The following is a 21379-nucleotide window of genomic DNA, read 5'->3' as shown; positions in this document are numbered from 1 at the left end:
GAGAGTAAAAGTACGTTCTACACAAAATTTGAACTTCAAACTAATACACTCATTTATCCTCAAAGTTGAGTTTTTAATAAATCCTACGGTCTACTTCAGTTTGAACTTAAAACTAATACGCTCATTTATCCTCAAAGTTGAGTTTTTAATAAATCCTACTACAACCTACTACAACGAATCTTTCTTTACACCTAACATTCCCCACACCGAGTTTTCCGTACACCGAATTTTCTGTACACCGAATTTTCCTACACCGAATTTTCCTACACCGAATTTTCCTACACCGAAATTTCCTACACCGAATTTTCCTACTCCCATTTTGGAGGGCTCTTGCGGGGAGCTACCACCCCACTTTAATCCGCCCCTTTGATGGTTGGACCTTAAACTGAGATTTCGCTTCATTCCGTTTCGTTTATAGGCATGCAAGATATTCTAAAGTTAGCTCACCCTCTCCTTACTTTTGATATCTAAGGATCGCTATGTAAGATTAAATAAAGGACATTTATTGAGGTAATCAACTTCGTAACTCTTGTACGGAAGGCAGGACACTCCTTGAATATTCATCGTACTCTATATACACATGATTAACTTTTACTGTTATAAACATACGTATGCCTTTATGATTGTTATTATCTTGCAGTGGCGGCTGTTACTATATGTTGCATGGTTGTGCAACCGGATATTTTTTTAAATACTAAAAATATTTTTAAGTGTTAAAGTAGTGTATCAGTAAAAAATAAACCTTTGCTCTTGAGCGCAAAACAGTATTGATGCATTTCTGAAAAAAGTCAATTAAAAAACGGAAAGAAAGAGAGAGATTTACCTTTCCAGTGGCAGCGAACGTTGCCACTGGAAGCAGTAACATTGAGCATATGGCAGCGAGCTCCTATCTCTTAACATGGGGAAGTGGATTTATTCTTGCAATGCTCCTATCTTCCCGTATTGGTCCCTTACGGTTGCATTTTTTCCGCAACTGGTCAGCTTCTGTAATAGTTACGAATTCCTCCGCTTAGCAGCGCTTGACTCAGTTGATAGGGTGAGGAAGATACAGACGCGTGGAAGAAAGAAGTTATTCACAAAACATAAACTCGCAAAGAACAAATATAAATCTGGTGGTAGCAGGGACGGATCCAGGCTGAAAGTTTGGGGGGCGGTCGTTCGAAGTCAATAGATTTTATTTAACATTTATAATACAAAGGTGAAAATTCTTGGGATAAGATTTATTTTAAAAAAATCATATTCTGGGGGGGGGGAAGGGGGGTCAATCAAGTCTCCAAGAAGAAAATGTCTTACTACGGGTCTAATTCCTAGCTCTGTGTCCTTCGTGCACATGATTCCGTGTTCGATTTCCGGCGGAGAGCATAAATTAATATCAAATCATTCACTTCCAATACTCACTGTTAAAAATACTTTCTTAAATCTTGAGAAACCTTTTCTTATCTGTGCACCGAGAATATATTTTCTTAGAAACAAGAATTTGAAACTCTTATTAATGAGAAATGAAGAAAAGTAGATGAGGTTGTATAAAGCAAAACGAGAAAATATACTGTTACTTTCCTAATGAATGAGAATTACCAAATCTCATTTCTAAGAAAATATTGTCTTGGTGCACAGATAGGAAGCGATTTCTCAAATTTAAGAAATTATTTTTAACAGTGCTCATGTCTTCTTTCGCCTAATTTGCTGGAATGTTAAACTTTTTTTTTTTTTTTAATTTTCAAAGGAAAACATCTTAGATTTCATGCTTCTTTACAGACAAAAAAATACGTGGTTCCTGAAAATGGACTTTTTGTTCCGTATATTTATACAAAGAAATGCTAACAAAATGCATATTGTCGGAGGAGAGAGGTGTTTCTGGACCCCAAAGAAAATAAAGCGGAAAATATTTGCGGTAGCGATGCTTTCTATTTTCGAGAAAGTAGGCGAGCAGCATTTCAGATTTCAATAAAGTCATAGAAAAATTTGAAGCCCGAAAGATCGAAGAAAGACCTTCCATTCTAAAATAATGCATAGTATATATAATTAAATAATTTTGTTTAACTGCGTGCATGCAATTTTCTTGCTTTTTTTTTTCTTCTTTTCGGATTAACGCCATCATTCATGGCTTACAGCACATACTATATATTCGATTTATCTCGTGTCCAATAACATGAGTGTAGAGGTTTTGTATATAAATAGTGTATAAACGTACATTGATAGTGGTTGTTTGAAAAAAAGGAAATAGCTTATATATTAAATTAATATTCGAGAAATAATTTAATCAATAATATACAAATAGAGCTTAAAAGACTTTCCTCTTCATATTTCCTGAATATTTCTTGGATAGGACTCAAGAATGCTGGGGGAGGGGAACACTTGCGCGTACCTACATACCTTTGATATTGCAACATTGCAACCGGTGCTTGTACAGACTACGAGCCGCTACTGTTATCTTGTATCATACAGATTGCTTTATACAATAGTGTAGAATTTACGGTGAGTGTACTCTCGACCATTTTCAGAACTAAAATGTATACCCAACCCCATATACTCTGGTTGTTTTACAAATGTAAGATGAATATACGCAGGATTATAAAAATTTAGGTGGCTATACGCCGTATACTCCCATACGTCACCTTACATTCCTGGCTTCATAGACCTTTAAGCATTATACAAATGAGGAAGCTGTGATGTAATGCCACGACCTTCATCTATGTAAGAGAAGGAACTCACCTGATTGCCTGCGCATGTGAGGTCAATGACAAACTGTTGACCTCACATAATCTTCACTAGAGTGTGCTAGTCTTGTTTAAAAAAAAAAAAAAAACTTGGTCATCTACTTCCGTTTGAAAGGGCGTAGTCTAACAACCATATGTAAAAGAGTTTAGGAGTTTTCTTGTAACGAAGATCTTAAACAGATAAAGAATAGTAGCATGCACTACGCATCTGATTATTATTTACTGCACGTTTCGTAAAGTCGCAACTGTTGTGTTTACGTAGTGTTATTGGATGAAGTGGTTATTATGAGGAATATTAGAATGATTTTCTGCACTACTTTACATTGTTGCCAGAATATAAGAGCAGTAAAAGCCAGTAGTAATAGTCCATTTCTGGGGATGCCAGACATATGCATTTTGTACTCACAGCTTTATTTTAAGATTTGTTTACGTGTGTATTGTAAAAAGCGATAAAACACACTTTTTTAACTCGGAAAAAATACATTAATTCGCACTGCATAGATTACACTATCACCAAGAAAATTTTGCACTTTTTCCAGTTTGAAAGATCACGAAACAGATTGTGGTTTGTGTAAGAGAAATATAAGTGACCTGTGGGGTGAGTTTACGAACAATGCAGAAAATTGTAAGTGGGGAGGAAAGGTTTATTAGTAAAACTGGAAATACGTTATTTTGGTCCCCGGTCAAGAAACCTCACGTTCAAAAACCAATCACAAATATACACTTGATGTCTTAGCTACTCTAGATGATCCACTGCTCAAACAATTTCAAAATATAGCATGTAATGAATCAAATATCATTTAAATTTTCAACGACGAAAGAAAAAGAAAGGGCGTATTGTATGATTAAATAAAATAAACGAATTAACCTTCTGCTTAATGCTTTAACCTTCGTGATACTACAGAAGTAATTTTATGACAGTAGAGTTCTAATCTTATTATGCATAGATATAAGCCTACTGTAGTAGGCAGTTTTCTTTTAATTAAATGATTTCACCAATTTTCAGTAAAATCAAAAATTTTTGTATTTTTGTTTCCAGAAATCTGCTAACCTATCAATTTCTCTTTTTGTTTTGTTATTGTGTATCAAAAAGAATAATGTATACACCAAGAAAGTTACAACAGAAAATAGTTCGGTCTGATACCGGAAAAATTTATGATATTCCTTTACTATAGACCTATTACTTTTAATGTCTTTTACAAAATATTCTTTAACGTTTGAGTTTTTCATAGCACAATTAAGCTAGCAGTTATCTGAACAATTTAATGTTTGACCCGATATTAAATAGTTTTACATATTGATTGTACGAAGCATGTATACGAGTACAAATTTGATTAGGTTCAACTTATCCTTTTTTATTCTATTCTAAAGGTAATACACAAACAAGAAATTCCTCGTAAAAGCAGTATGTCTGAAAAGAATGAAATCTTTCGGTTTAACATCCGAGGATTATGCTCTTTAGGCTAAGGGAGACGATGATTAAGGCAAGTGAGTGATGGAAGAATTGATGGAATGAGAAAGTGGGAGGAAACGAGAGTACCCCGAGAAAGCCTACGGATACGATGTTGTCCACCACAAGCTTACTTGGACAGGGATCGAAGCAAGGGCCTCACCCACTAGAGGTAAGCGCTGTATTACTGAGGCATCGTATCCCCTGTGCAGCGGTGCAAATCCGTCTTCAACATTGGGGGAGGGACAAGTAAGACTTTTTTTTTTCTGTTAAGCGATGCTCAAAATATTTGTGAAGTTGAAAAACAATCATGTGGAGGATTAGGGAGCAGAGTTGTCTTGAACATTGGGAGGTGGGGAGATTTGAAGCTTATTCTGGGGGGGGGGGCATCAATTTCATCTCATTTTCTTTTGTAGCAATCGGACAAAAATCATCACATTTTTTCCCAAAAAAACTCACTTCAAATCGGATTATTGCGGGGCAGCCCCTCCAGTTTCAAGATTGGACGGGACATGTCCCCCTCATTCCTCCGGGATTTGCGCCAGTGTCCCTGTGTATCTGAAATTTGGGAGAACTCACCCCTTGTCTGGTTTCAACTGCAACTGAGTTGATTGGGATACCTCAAAGAAAGTATGCACTATGTTTTATCGAACTCAAATAATTTTGACGTAGTTCCTACCAGAAAATGATTTTGTCTATGTCAAAACTATCAACGTGGGGTGGATTTCCCTCCTTTTACTCCTTTATTCTTTATGGATTCTTGCAACATCAAACAATGAGATTAATTTGAAAGATTGAAGGAAAGCATATATCAAGTTTCATTAAAATCTAATAACTTTTACGAGTTATGATGAAATAGACAGACGTAAAGAAAAAAACTGGCTGAATCAAATGGTAGAAACTAACTATGTTCGTTTCAATTACGTGTGATATATTTTAGTTTTCTATATTTTATTAACGGAAGAAAAATTTAGAACACCCTTACTTTTTGCCTTGTATTATTATCACAGAAAGAGAAAGAAAGAAAGAAAAGAAAAGAAAAAAGATCAAAAAATAACAGGATGAAACCAGATCTAAAACTGTAATATTGCATTTTATAGCTATTCCTTTCACGGAAAAAAAAAAAAGCATTCTTCATGAAGATTCGAACATAGACCAACTGACTTGTAAGTACGGTACCCACTGTGCCAAATATTCACGTGCTGGACTCCTATGATAAACTGTACTCATTCAAGTGATCTTTATATTTCTATTGTGTAATATATAAGTTTTTTTTTTCTGTTTTCCTTGTTTGTTACACTATTTGCAACAAGTTGCATAAACTGCATTAGCAAACGTAATATAGTTTGTTATTTTACCAAGATTTACAACTGTAAAAGTTTTAATAAGGTCAATTAAATGATTAAATTATCTATTTTGTCATACCTTCCATTGCTTTACAAGGGACAAAAAGGTAACTATCCCAAGTAAAACAGGCATTACTTATTGTGACAAATAAACTGAATTTATGAATATACAAGTTATTTCTTCTGCAAGCTTTATCTGGCAAATTAAAAAAAAAATCTCTGTTTAACGCCCTGAAAACATAAAATGCAAATAAATGATCAAAAGATTGTTGGGATGCTGGTAAGATATTAGGAAATTTTAGGACAATAGACCGACCATCACGGAATGGGACCCTGATCGGATATCGAGAAAGTCGACTAAAACCAAAATCATTACTTCATAGCCCCTATATTGTATCGTATCTCCATAATGATTTAAAAAGTTTACAGCAATATAATTCAATAAATTTAAGTTTCCAAAATTAGAAGTTTCGACCTCAAGTGTTCCAGATGAACGAAATAAAGTATATTGAATAAAGTACGGTAGACTATTACACAAACTACACACTCATTTACGGTGTGTATGTGTATTGATGGAAGAAAAACTAAAGACTGAAAAAAAATACGATTGAGCTTACAATACTGAGTGAAGTACAGTATTGTATTCTATAAATATGTTTACAAAAAAAAACAAAAAAACATTTGGCCTCGAGAATATAAAACTCTACTTTAAAAAGTGTGATTTAAGATCGGTGTAACTGATAAACGTAAATTACTTATTTCTTAGAAGATGGGCGGTTAAAGGGAGTAAGTTAAGAGAGTGTCTACTGTACGTGAAGAAAACGTTTACATAGTTCCGTCCACAAGAAACCTTACAACACCATCGTTACTGAGCCACAGAGGGACGGCAATTAGCATTGCTGCTGACATTCCCATTAACTCTTATACTCATTTATTCATTGAATGAAACATTACTGTGCTCTCTTAGGTAGGGTTACCGTGCGACATGTTTTTAAGAAAGAGTCCTCCCCGCGCTCTCTAGGACTAGCGTGTGTGTATTTGGTGTCCATGGTCTCGTGTTCGATTCCCGGTGAGAGAGCACAAACAATTTAATTTAACAATTATTCACTACCATTAATCATCTGTCTTGTTTAACCTGGGACGTTAAACTATATATATATATATATATATATATACAGTGGCGGATCCAGGATATGATCAAGGGAGGGGCTAAACCATAATTTGCCGTTTTATCCAGTGTAAAGCAGAATTGAAGCCCATTTTATCCAGTGTAAACCTGAGCATCAAGGGGGGGGGCTATGGCCTCTTAGCCCCCCTTGGATCCGCCCTTGTATATATATATATATCATTTACAGAAAAAGAATGAGCAAATTTCTTAATGATGTAGCGAGAATTTAATGAACCTAAGTTTTACAATATCGATTACGGAAATATTAAGTTCCTTTCCTTTGCTCTTACAGCTCGGTATGTTGTGTTTTGGAAATTGAAAATTGTAACAATAGTAACATTTACAATTATTTACTAATGTTCATTTTTGCAAATTATTTATTAATAAAGACATGAGATTTGGAACATGGAATATTAGAAGTCTTTATAGGGCAGGCGCGTTAAAATCCGTAACGAGTGAGTTCGAGAAATACAGGATGGACCTAGTAGGAGTTCAGGAAGTTAGGTGGAAAGGAAATGGATATGCGAATTCCGGAAATTTTATGTTCTTTTACGGGGAAGTTAATAAAAATCACCAGTTAGGAACAGGGTTTTTCGTTCACAAACGAATATTACCAGCAATTAAACGGGTTGAATTTGTAACGGACAGACTTTCTTTTATTACTCTTAAGGGACGGTGGTGTGATATTATTGTTCTAAATGTACATGCTCCAACTGAAGATAAGGGTGACGATATAAAAGATAGTTTTTACGAAGAAGTGGAACGGATATTTGACCAACTCCCGCGATACGATATGAAAATTCTATTAGGGGATTTCAATGCGAAGGTAGGACGAGAGAATATTTTCAAACCGATTATAGGGAACGAAAGTCTGCATAAGGAAAGTAATGACAACGGTGTTAGACTCGTGAACTTTGCAACATTCAAAAACCTAATCGTGAAGAGTACAAAATTCCTACATCGCGACGTTCATAAATACACTTGGACATCACCAGACGGAAAAACACATAATTAAATTGATCACAATTTAGTAGATAGAAGAAGGCAATCAAGCATAATTGATGTCCGGTCGTTTAGAGGGGCTGATTGCCCGTGATACTGATCACTACCTGGTAGTAGCGATAATACGAGAGAGATTATCGTTCAATAAAGGTAATATTCAATGTCCGGAAACGGAGACATTTAATTTAAAGAAATTACAAGAGAGCCAGGTAAGAGAGGAATATCATATTGAAGTTTCGAATAGATTCTCGGTTTTAGAAGACTCGAAGTGCACTAGAGTTGAGGATACTTGGATTGAAATTAGAGATAGCATTAAAAGTTCAGCAATAGAAAAATTAAGACACGCGGAAATACGTAGGAACAAACCATGGTTCGACCAGGAATGCCTTAAGCTAGCAGAGAAGAGAAAACAGGCAAAATTACGCTGGCTACAAAATCCGAATGAAATAACTACACAAAATTTCGCAGATATCAGGCGGGAAACTTCCAAAACTTTTAGAACAAAGAAACGCGATTTTTTGAAAGCTAAAATTAAGGAACTCGAAGATAATAGTAAAAATAAAAATATTGAGGACATGTATAAGGGGATTTAAGAAAGGCTATCAACCTCGTGCTTATATATTAAAGAAAGCTGATGGAACAGTTCTTACTGATACGGATAACCTCTTAAATAGATGGAAAGATTTCTTTCTCGATTTGCTGAACACGCAGCCAAAAACTAATGTGCGTGGAGAAAAGGAGATACACACCGCGGAACCGTATATTCCAGAACCCAACCGAATAGAAATAGAAACCGCTATAAAGAAATTAAAGAAACACAAATCTCCGGGTGTAGATGAAATTCCGGCTGAGTTAATTTTAGCTGGAGGCGAAAAATTGTGGAACAAGATACACAAACTCATTCTCCTTATATGGAAAAAGGAAGAATTGCCGCAAGAGTGAAAAAAATCAATCATTGTTCCAATTCACAAGAAAGGCGACAAAACTGACTGTTATAATTATCGAGGCATTTCTCTTCTGTCAACATCCTACAAACTCCTTTCAAATATTCTATTAGGAAGATTGACCCCATAGGTAGATGAAATTATTGGAGATTATCAGTGCGGATTTAGACGAAATCGATCAACTATCGACCAAATATTAACCATTCGCCAAGTACTCGAAAAAAAATGAGAATACAATATCCCGGTACATTAATTATTTATTGATTTTTGAGAGGCGTACGATTCGGTTAGGAGAGAAACATTATAAAACGTTCTTACAGAACTTGGAATACCGAGAAAGCTAATTAGATTAATTAAGATATGTTTAAATGAATCCCAAAGTAAAGTCCGGGTAGGAAAATTTTGTCGAAAAGCATTCACGTCGAAAATGGCCTGAAACAAGGAGATGCGTTGTCGCCATTATTATTTAACTTTGTGCTGGAATATGCTATAAGGAAAATCAAAGATAGCAACCAGGGCCTAGAGTTGAACGGTATTCACCAGGTTATGGCATATGCTGATGATGTAAATTTAATAGGGGATGATAGAAGAACAATAGAAAGAAATGCAGAGATCTTATTAAACGCTTACAGGGACATGGGTTTAGAAGTAAATGCAGAGAAAACTAAATACATGGAAGTGCGTCGGGACCGTAATATGGCAAATTGTGGGTGCGTTAAAATATTAAATAATACTTTTGATAAAGTGGATACTTTCAAATATTTAGGAGCGATATTAACAGACGAAAATCATATTCACGAAGAAATTAAATGTCGACTAAAAGCAGGGAATTCGTGTTATTATTCGGTTCAAAATCTGTTGTCGTCGCGAGTTCTGTCGAGGAATTTGAACCTTAAAATATATAAAACGATAATAATGCCTGTTGTTCTGTATGGTTGCGAAACATGGTCGCTTACTCTGAGGGAAGATCATAGACTTAAAGTTCCTGAGAAGAATATTCGGACCTGAGAGGAACGGGAATGGTGGAAACTTCATAACGAGGAACTACATAATTTATACGGTTTACCTAATATTGTTAGGGTCCTCAAGTCTAGGAGGCTTAGGTGGGCGGGTCATGTAGCTAGAATGGAAGAAAGTAGAAACGCTTTTAAAGTCTTGACTGGAAGACCCATCGGAAAACGACCATTAGGAAGACCTAGGCGCAGATGGGAGGACAATATTAAGATGGATCTCGCAGAGATAGGAATACAAAATAGAAACTGGATCCAATTAGCTAAGGATAGAAGTCAGTGGAGAGCTTTTGTGACCGCGGCATTAAACCTCCGGGTTCCATAGGCCATAGAGTTAGTTAGTTAAATAAGATTAACAACTCTTGAAATTGAAACAGTCTTCTGTAAATCCCAAGAAAGAAAGACATTTGCCCATATTCTAAAGAGTATATCCGGACAACATTTTAGGGACTAAAAACAGGATATATCAGGATAAAGAGGGCGTCTATTAACTAGATATATACAGAAATGCTTTAGAGAACTATCTTTAGGTTACGGTTTATAACCATTTGATATTACCGCCCGGCAACTTTTACCAATAAAAAAACATGATTTGATGGATTCATTGTATGCACCTTGTATGCAGTATTCGTTTTACATAGTTTTCTGAGTATCTTTCGAAAGATACACTTAAAAATTCCCAACTTTAGACAGTTATTAAAAATATCCTTTTTGTTTTTGTTTCGTATGTAAACTGAAGTGTTGGCTTATAAAAGTGAATTACAAATTGGCAAAGTCAATATCGTGTATGATTTAAGAGATAAACAAACAGTTAAAACAGCAACAAACAGCTAAAGGTGGTTAAGGTCAGATAACGATGACGTACTTGTTTCAAATTTATACGACATTCTTCAAAGCAGAAAGAGTGAGAGTTCAAAAATACGCATGAAAAGTTGCTCTACTTGTTCCCTATTTATATACGTACATCTGAATAGCAAGTATAATGTTGACAACACTGAATAATATTATTTTTTTGTCCATAACAAATTAGTTTAGCGTGCTGTTTATTTTTTTTTTAACCAGAAACCTAAAGTTGTGAATCCTGAGCAATGATATACCAAATAATTTATGTCACGCATAAAACTAAAGGCACCTGAAGAATATTATTCATCAGTTTGTGTTTTAAGTAGAGTAATTTTGCACTAAATTATGTTTAACATCGTGTAATATATAGTTTTTGCTTCTTCATATGGGTTATGCATTTTCATTGCATTTTTAACTGTACATACGAAGTGAATTATCACGCCTAAAAATATGGGTTGTTTAAGAATGAAAACATGTGAAACATAAAACTTGTGTTTGGAAACATTCATCAAAAATTAGATGTTATATAAGAATTTAGATTCGTGGTGACAATTAATTGCACTTCTCTTTGAGATATTTAATACATTCTAAACTCGTAGAAGTTCAGTTGATTGGTTGATTTGGGTAGTTAATAAGATTTTGTCGCTCCATTTTAAAATCAAGAGTGTATAAGAACAGACCTACTATTCAAAGAAGGATCACAACCACTACTTCGGGTTTCTACCCGAGGCAAGTAACCCTATCGAGAATAGAACCTAGAACATGTAGAGAAAGCAGCACGTTGGCTAGTTGCCAAACGAAGAATTTGGGTTGCTTGGGTTTAAAGTCCCGTCCAGCACTGGGACTATGTGAGATACTGATGCAGGGCTTAACAAAGGATCCTAATATTGACGAATCCAAAAGTATCGTTTGGGAGGAGCGGATCGACCCTTGAACAAGAAATGTAGGGTCGATAAATCATTAGATTAAACCAATGGTTCCAAACATTTTTTGATTAACAACACATTTTACTGAACATCCACCATATCGCACCACGTTTGATTTTTTTATTAATAATACGTAGGCCTATAATTTATACTAATGTAAGAGTACAAATTAATATAAAGGACAGGATTATTGCTGCCGCTGCGTTTACTGGCACACACTGTCTCAACATTGATTCTAACTAATTATTAAATTCTTAATGATTTTTAAATTCTAAAACTTTGTGACGCACCCTATGGGACTGTGCGACATAATGGTTATAGAAACCGCTGGATTAAACTATAGTTCTCATTTAATATAGCCTCGCTGATGATGAACAAACAATCACTTCAAATCAAGCAATCAACGAAATCAGAAATCACAGACTTGGGGAGGTTTTCGGTAAGCAGGACTTAAAATTCTACTGCTCGTCTCTTCTTTCTTTTTAATTAAGATGAAAGAAATTTAAGGTTTTCTCATCTGGTATCGTAAATTTTGTACAAGTCTCGTCTCGTCTCGATTCTAGAAAAGCTTTTGTCTTCCAGTCTCGAAATATTTCTTGTTTCATTTTGTAAATTTAGGTACAAAATTCATGCATTAATTCTTTTCTAGAAGTTATTAGATAATTTCATTTAGAAGTTATCGGAATCTTTCTAGGTCGTAAGATGGTTTACGAAGGGTGTAAGTATAACAACATGTAAACCACATTTATTATTGAAGATATTATGTAATGACCTGCATAACTTTAAACGTTTGTAAATGTTCTTAATTAAATTCCTACGATTACTTTTTCAATTTATCTTTTCTGTACTATGAATCATGTAAAATTAAAACAAACAAACAAACAAATAAGAAACAGTTTGTGATCTAAAACTTGGGTGAAATACTGTTGCCCACGAAACTTGTAAAACATTTTCTCGCCTCATTTAGAATTTAGAAATTCACTTCTCGTTTCGTTCTCGATTTAAATGGCGATATAGGCGGTCTAAATGGTTCTCTACACTCCATTATAATTATTCGCACCCAGTGCTTTTATAGTTTTACACCCACTTCTTTATTTTACCCTTTTAAAAAAATCTCCATTTTGTGTATTTTACAAAAGCATTAATCGTAGTTTTTTACACTTACTATTTTTCACCTTTTGCTGTAAGATGTTTCCACATTCAATCAGTTCTTGAAGTCTATCGTACTTTCATAATCTGAAACGTTATTTACAAAGATCCCCTCGATGTTATACTGTACATGACAACTCTAGTGCATTTTGGTTGCATAACAATAGGATATATAGTTACCAGAGAGCAATATTAAGAACTTCTAAAAAAAAAAGTAACAATGGAATATTGTATTATCACCCGAGTTTCGTCATTGAATAATATCGGGAAATTACTTTAAAAAAGGTTGCAATATTTTAGTACGCGGTTGAAGCGGGATACGGTTCAACCATTGTAAATGAAAGAAGAGCATGTAAAAATGAAATGAAATGTCTCGTTTGACAATCCACGATTATGTTCTTTAAGCTAAGGAACATGGATCATTAGTGAAGGTGAGCGATTTTTTTTTAATGATGGAATTAGTGTACAGGGAGAAGCGAGAAATCCCACAGAGAAACGCTGTTATCTATCACAAAATTACGTGGAATGAGATCGAACCAGGGGTCCTTTGCATCATAGCTGAGTGTTCAACCACTGAGTAACCGCATTCCCACACTAAAGCTGGAAATTCCATCCTTAAGTGGTAGAGAAAGGAAGGGAAATTGCACGTTGGTTTCGAACCGTTGGGCATAAAGTTAAAAGACTTGTCTTTATCATAAACGAGAATACGATCATGTTATTCACTTGAACAAATTTTGGAAAATCCATCCTCTGGGCGAATGCAGGTGGATCATAGTCTCTTCAAGTGCTGCATTGGGGGTTTAGACCTATTTTGAGATGAACGAGTGGATGCTTTTGATACTTCGTTGAAATCGAACTGGTTTCTCGCGCCGGAAGGCAAAAGTTTGTATATAAACTTTCAAAAATTTTTCATTTATTTTATCCATTACTGGAAATAATATAATGGCTCCTCGAGCTAGTGTTGACGTAAATAAATATTTCATTAATAACTCTAGTGTATAACATGATTCGTTATTTATTTTTGAAAACTGGTCTTATTCCATTCTACACGTATACACAGTATAGAGCTGAATAGTAATTATACGTAGACTTCAACTCTAGCTGTGACTACAGAATTTGAAACCAATCACAAACTAGGTAAATAGCGTTGGAAATTTATATCTTCTATGAACTATGTAATAACATGAACAAAGACCACAGTAAAGGATGCTGAGGTTCCATTGGGCTCTACCTGATATTCGTACACCACATAGGGGAAAATATCTTATTTTTTGTAGCGATACATGTGTTTAATGCTGGTCTCTGTTGTTAATGAGATGACTGGAATTTCCGTTACTTGGGAAACTTCCCGAAACAGCGCCAATGGTTGATTTTCGCTAAAAGTATCGGAGTAGTTACTCATAAATCTGGATTTTCCATAAATCTGGCACTGTTTAATGCTGTAATATACAACTAAAGAAAATTGAGCTCTCTGTCCTTACAGTTCACGAACGGCTAAGGCCGTCGAGGTCACGTGTATTCAACAAAAAGATACATAATCAACCCATCTTCTTTGTATGTAATTAATTTTTTGGCTCTAGTTTGGAGCTTCCTACCAATATATATATATATACATATTTTTTAATGTTTTACTTAAAGTATTTATTCTTTCGTTTGACATTTAAAGAAGCATTCACGCCCGAGGAAAGGCTGGAACCGACGATGAACAAGTTATGTGAAGACCGCCTAACAGCTAAAAATAAATTACTATGCCAGATAGCACTATTTCGCTACACGGGTGCACTGCATAATGGCGCTAGACGATATATAAAATTTATTCACAATTTTCCATTTTCAACACTCTTTAGTAACTATTTTAAATAAAAATTAATTGCAAGGTAAACATGTCTATTTCCAATAAAAACTATTTAAAAAAATAGTGACAGCAACAGGAATTGCTACCGAACTATTTCCCAAATGCTCTATCATGCCTCCCTTTATGGCGTCCCTCAAAAAATAAGTCATTATGTTTGTGACTTCGCACCGTCTGAACCACTCGACCGATCTCGATCAAATTTTCAACATAGATGAACTTCGGGCCTGGTAGTTTTTTTATTATTCCACTTTGACGGTACAACGTCGCGGAGGGAAAGGGATATATAAAGAATACTTAATAACTCTTGAACCACGACACTGATTTCGATCAAATTTGCCACATAGACGAGGTTCGTGCCTGTTTTTTTTTTTTTTTTTTTTTTTATCATTTCACTTTGACGATGCAGCTTAGGGGAGGAGAGGAAGGAGATATTTAACAATGATCAAAAATGATCGATGTTAGTATCGAATCCACAATTTTTGGAGTCGCTGAGATGAAGAGTGACACTTCCGATGCCGTTTAAATCCAAATTTACCCCTTTATGTCCAAAATCAGACATATTCTCCCCATGCGAAGAACGGGCATTCTGATAGTTAATAATAATAATAATAATAATAATAATAATAATAATAATAATAATAATAATAATAATAATAATAATATGCATTTCATATTACTAGAAAATGAGGGAGGATGTATGTTTTTTTAATAATTTTTCTTTTGGAAATTAGCATTTTTTTTTTTTTTTTTTTTTTTTTTTTGGAGATTTTCACAGAGATACTATTTAAGAAATGTATTGAATTCTACTTTGGAGATGAGCTTGCAGCTACGCGCGACTATTCACATTGCAGTGTTGTCCATAAACTTAAAAAAAAAAAAAAAAAAAAAAAAAAGACAGACTCCCACACATGGACAACACATAAACTTCCAACGTCAATATTTCCAATTTTCTTGAAATTAGTGCGGTTCGTCTCACGTGAAGTAACTTCCAAACTAAAAGGCGGATTTTCAATTTCACGACATGCTTTATTGTAGACAAGTGGCTATTGTGTATGATTTCTATACACATGGTTCCCAGTTCAATTCTCGATATTGTCTTGAGTACAAACCCGAGTAATGGGTCAGATCGTTTTACCAGTAAGTCTTGCCTCGTTTAACTCTGTTGCTAAAAATGGTCCACAAACTTCAAACAACCAACCATCAATTTCAGATCTCTCCCGCAAGATGCAATACTAGAATCGAAACAACGCTAAATCTTCTCTTTCATGCTTATGGTTTAAGGACATGGTTTAGAAACAAAAATTAGTGCAGATAAAGTAAGCAGTTATCTCAATTTAAAGCAGATTACTTAGCTTCCAGGGGGGATTTTGACACGAGAAACTTACTAAAATAGATGACAAGATGCAGTAAGATTATAAAACACCGCCAGAAGCGAAATGGAAAAGTCTTAAATAATGTACCTGTAAACTTCTGAATTTTGACAGTGTAAGGCATAAAATACAATTTTTATCCACGGACAATTAAAACAAAATTGCGACATGCTTGTAGTTCACTATCCTTCTTTTGTTTGCTCAGCCACTACTTCACTTGTGAACTTATGTAAGTTTTATGTTTACAAGTTTTCACTAACTATTACGAAATAGTTTGTTTATATCGGTAATACATCTCTAATTAGCTAAATAAAACTTAAAATTCATATCGTTATGCAATTCATCACAGGCTGTAAGGGAGTTGCGAGGGCAATAATTCTATTATTGCTCTAATTGGCTAATGATTCTAGGACTACTCCGTATAGAAAGTATGTGCGCCACGGGGGTTAAAGTTGGGACCTTGATCATAACTAGCAGAAACACTGATATTGCATGTTTTAACGGGGCAGGTGGCTCAGTTGTAGAACTCTCGCATTTGATGTGAGATATCCCTCGTTCGATCCCCGACCACGTGAATTTGTGGTGGACAACATCGTGTCCGTGTGTTTTGTCGGAGTTTTACCATTTGCTACTACATTCCCATGCCATAAATTATTATTATATTCCCTCTCATTAATCATCTCTCTCCCTTAGCCTAAAAAGGCATAATCGTAGACGTAAAACTGGAGATTTCATATGAGTCCATTTTACACGTTTTAAGGACACAGACTACTAAAAATGATAAAAGAAAAGCTAACCATTTTTCTTTTGCCCGTTCTTCGTAAGCGAAAAAAAAAAAATAATGAAATGTAACTTACCATACAAATAGATAATGTTATTCTACACTCGAAAACACGAATCAAAACAATTTTCAGTGTTACCATCCATAGAAATTACAGTGAGACCAAAATGTGAATATACCCAAAAATCTAGATTAAGGCAGTAGCTAGAAAAATGAACTAAACGGTAATTGATAACTTATCATGCTGTCTTGGTTTCTTGTAAACTACTTTTTAAATAATATTTGTATTTTATTACAAAATAAATACAAATATTATTTAAAAATTAGTTAACAAGGAACCACTTTTTAAATAATAGTTGTATTTTATTACAAAATAAGTAGAAATATTATTTAAAAGATACTTAACAAGGAACCAAGACAACATGATAAGTCATCAATTACCGTTGAGTTTATTTTTCTAGCTACTGTTTTAACCTAGATTTTTTGTTAATTCAAATTCTTGTTATACTGTAACTTCAATGGATGCCAACAATGAAAATTCTTTTGATTCGTATTTCGTGTGTAGAAAAATGAAAATGAAATCTTTGAGTTTTATGTCCCACGGTTATGCCGGTTAGGCTAAAGGAGACGGTAATTATGAGAAATGAATGAAATGAAGAAAGTGGAAGGAAACGGGAGAACCCTGAGGAAACCCACGCACACGGTGTTTATCCACCACAAAGTTCACTTGGCGGGAACAGGGTTTGAACCCGGGACCCCATGCGCCACAGGTGAACGCTCTATCACTTTTTTTAAAAAAAAAAAAACTTCCTGACTATTTTTTTTCTATTTTAACCACTTCTCAGAACTACTGGACTCAACAGGGACACGAACACACAAACATCGAGGACAGTTAAAATTGCACCCTTGCTACTACAGGGGGACTCGAACTCCCAATGAACTTCACCTCACGATCATCAGCCTAACGCCTCAGACCGCTCGGCTACACTCACCGGCACCACTGAGCCACTGGACCATGGGCTTCGTGTGTAGAATAACATTATCTATTATCTATTATTATGGTAAGTTACATTTCATTATATGTTTCCGCTTACGAATAATGAGCAAAAGAAAAATGGTTAGCTTTTTAAAATCATTTTTAGTAGGCTATCCCCTTAATTCCAGGATCTAGTACTCAGTAGTAAAGCCGTCATACTGAGAACATGTCTTCTTTAGTTATCCATTAACTTTGAAAGTTTTAAAAAATGAAAAAGCCAAATAGAAAATTAAAAAAATCAATTAAATAAATACGTTTCTAATATTAAAACAATTATATTCTTCAGAGAATACATGTTTCACGATGTAATAAACAGAACTTCCCTGAATGACCTGTTGAGGTATTATCTCAGTAGGTGAACGGAGAGCAAACATTTACCTGGTGGAAAAAGTTAGGAAGATGATCATGGTGTTCAAATGATGTCTCCTTGGGATCAATGATATAGAATGTTCTTGCAAATCCTTTCAACACTTCTGCGATACCCATAGTTCTTCACTTAACACTTAACAAGCTTTAAAGGAAAGAGCACTAATGAAGTGGAACGTTGTCACTTCGAAAAACCATCTTCTCTCGAACCACCAAAATATAGCTACTGCTGCGTACATAGAACTCCCGTGAAGCCGCTTTGCTATCTTGTATAACATTACTCTGAGCGTCCTTACACGAAGGCTCCGCCCCTTTTTGTCACATCTCACATCAAAACATATACGAGTGCAGCACTCACGCGTTCTTCTCTCTTAGTAAACACGACACTGCCTTGAAGCAGAATATTTTTACACTTTTTTTTTTTATTTTTTTTTTAAAGAAACACCAGTTTTCACATGTTAATTTTGGCCAGCCGATTCGTCTTGTCAATAAAGTTCTGCTGTTTGCTGCCAAGTGAGGTTCAAAACACATGATCATAAACAGAAGTCAACGTTTAGTATGCACATGCGTAAGGAACTTTCGTTTAGAGATTAGATTATTATGAGTAGCCTTGAAAAGTGTCACATAGTTCATTCAAAAAAAAAAAAAAAAAGTTAAAAAGTACAATATAGAAAGAAGCACAAACTAAACATGAAATGTTAGACAATGTAACTGAAATTTTAAGGGTTAGAAAATCCGAGTGTTCATTGCCGCAGAAATAAAATCCTGTCAGGAAACACCATCCTCTGTTAAGCAAACTCAATTTTATTGTCATCTATAAATCATACCAGAATTTAGCTTTCCATTTTCTTTTTGGTTTACCTAAGTGTTTTTTCCCCACTAACTTCCCACCAGGCAGTCAAACCATTTAAGGATGACCGGAGAAAGTTTGAAGCTGTCCGAATCTTCAGTGTTTCCAGAACGTATGGAGCAGATATTTGTTACCGGCTTAGCAGTGAAGAAGAGATTAGTATTAGGAATTAGATTTCTAAGCTTTCGACATTATGGCTACGTTAGCATGTCACGTATGAGGGATAACATCCCTCGGCGATCACACTATCCGAGGAAAGGAAAGGAACAAAGGATTGAGGAAGTGGCCTGGACTTATATATGAGGAACCATCTTGGCATTTACCTGGTGTGAATGAGAAAAACCCAGGAAAACCTCACTCACGATGACTGGCCAAAAATTTTTTACCGAGTGTCCCAGCGGGAATCGAACCTGGGACCGCTCGCACCAAAAGCGAAAGCCTTAACGAGTGCATTTCTCGGGGCCACCAGTCAAGAAAAGACTGGTGGCATTCGAAATGTTGGTGTGGAGAAGAATGGAAAATATTACCTAGGTCAAATGGAACGCGATTGAGAAAGTTATTGTCACAGTAGGGGAGAAAGAACTAACTTAAATGCAATTGAAAAATAGGAAGAGAAATAGATTGGGACATTGGCTGAGAAACGAACTCTATCATGAAGGACATGATAGAAGGTATGTTGTCAGATAAAAGAGGGGAGGCGTAAGAAGCTGGAGTTGATGGACCATATTAAAACAGAAAAATCTAACGTGAAGACGAAGAGATTTACTGAAGACCGAGGGGGTCTATGGGAACTTCTTAGTTTGCGGCAATTGATTTACCAATAATTATGATGATGATGATAACAATGAAATATCAGGCGTTCTAGATAACAGTTACGGGGGCGTGGCCTTAGTCCTCTGCGAAACAACATTGTTACCGCATAGGATTCTATACATTTTGCACGTGCTGCCAATGTAAATGATTGTCCCACTTACATACATGTATCTCAAACGTTTTGATCTTATTATCCATATAGTAGTCGCTTACTCCACGTTGTATAACATCCTTTCACCGAATTCTTGGTATTGTACAATAAAATTATCAGTGCAAATAAAGAATATTTGCTGCTGACTTTACTTCTAATTCTTATGTCAACAACTTTACAAACTTGGCTGCTATGATACAGATAAAAAAAAAAAAAAAAAAAAAAAATATATAGTAGGTGCGTGGAGCCGTTAGGGCGAAACACCGGGAAACTTTTGTTCACTTTGACCGACTGAACCTGATTCGTGTGTACTTAGTACACTTCCTTGAAAAAGTAGCACAGAATATAGTTCAAGGATAGATTGTAGTCCGTGTTTCTACTTCCCTCTGCTTTGAGTGTAAAATTAATGAGAATAAGAACTACATATTAGATTAACGTAACATCTAGGAATATTTATCAAGTAAATATATAAAATCTCAAATTGATTAATACTTCTGCGTTTGAATTTCACGTCTATTTTGAGTACTGAGGTTATATGAGCGGGACTTTCTGTTTAAAGTGGAATTTTAATCACTACTTTAGTTTATATTAGGGATGGGCAAAGCCGATTTTTGTAAAAGAACAGAAATCCGTTTCTAGAAAAACCGAGAAACCGACATACAGGGCTGAGAGGGGCTTAGAGGAGCTATAAACCTGGGCCTTCACTCTGATCGAAATCTGAACAGGCTGTCTAAAACGAATCATACAAGACACAATCATCATCATAAGGTAAAATATGACCAAAAATTTGAAAGAAATTCTTCGTTTCTTACATCCACCGTCTTAATAAATTAACAAAAATCAGTTTTAGAAAAGAAGATCGAATATTGTGCATGAGAATCGTGACTCATATTTCTCGCTGAATAGAAGTGTTTTGCAGTCTCCTGTAAGCGCGCCGACTACGTGGATGCTCCGGGGCTCCAGCACTAACACAAATAATCTTGTGGGTGCACCACACCCACAATATTTTAAATTTGGACTCGGGTTTGAACCCGTTTCTCTTGGTTTAAGTCAGCCGTGTTACCGACTGAGCAGTCCCAATTTGTTATAATAGTGAGGTGAGGTTATTTTGAGTTAACGTCCCGTTCAGCAACGAGTCTATATGAATCGTGGACCTACTGATTAACGTGGAATCCGAACCACACGAGCTTCCGCCGGGAATCGAACCCGGTCTCCCACGCCAAAGGCGCGTACGCTAACCGCTTAGCCATAAAGCAGCTCAAACTTATCCTAAGAGTACCAGAATATTTTACTTTATCACAGCACATCCCTTTATGACAGTGTTCATAAAATATTTTAACTAAAAATAAATCAATCAAATAACAAGACTTCCCTGAAAACATGTAGGCTAACACGTCTCGCCATTGATATGCATCCACATAAATTTTGGAAAGTCGGCGCCGTTGGTCTCCTGTAATTACAGAATATCCAGTCCCAATCCAGCAGAAAAATTAAGTCACTGCATAGATGAACAATACGTTATGTACTTTTTATATCAACAAGTTCCATCTATTTATAAGAAATTTTTGAGGTACTCATTTTTTTATTTATTACATTTATATA

General features: G+C 35.3%; 1 protein-coding gene across 1 annotated transcript in view; it reads right to left on the bottom strand.

Annotated features, from left to right (window-relative positions):
* LOC145678601 (alkylglycerol monooxygenase-like) overlaps window positions 1-18471 on the bottom strand; it is a 115961-nt gene extending 97490 nt beyond the window's left edge. The window contains exon 1 of the mRNA XM_081748942.1: window positions 17976-18471. Within this exon, the coding sequence (XP_081605068.1) occupies window positions 17976-18083 (108 nt within the window). The 5' untranslated portion in view covers window positions 18084-18471. The remainder of the gene's footprint in view (window positions 1-17975) is intronic.
* Between the last annotated feature and the right edge of the window lie 2908 nt (window positions 18472-21379).

The sequence above is a fragment of the Thermobia domestica genome, chromosome 2, assembly GCF_964235325.1.
Source record: "Thermobia domestica chromosome 2, izTheDome1.hap1.1, whole genome shotgun sequence".
Lineage (NCBI taxonomy): Eukaryota > Metazoa > Arthropoda > Insecta > Zygentoma > Lepismatidae > Thermobia > Thermobia domestica.
The sequence above is the reverse complement of the archived record's forward strand: the minus strand, read 5'-3'. Positions and strand labels throughout refer to the sequence as shown.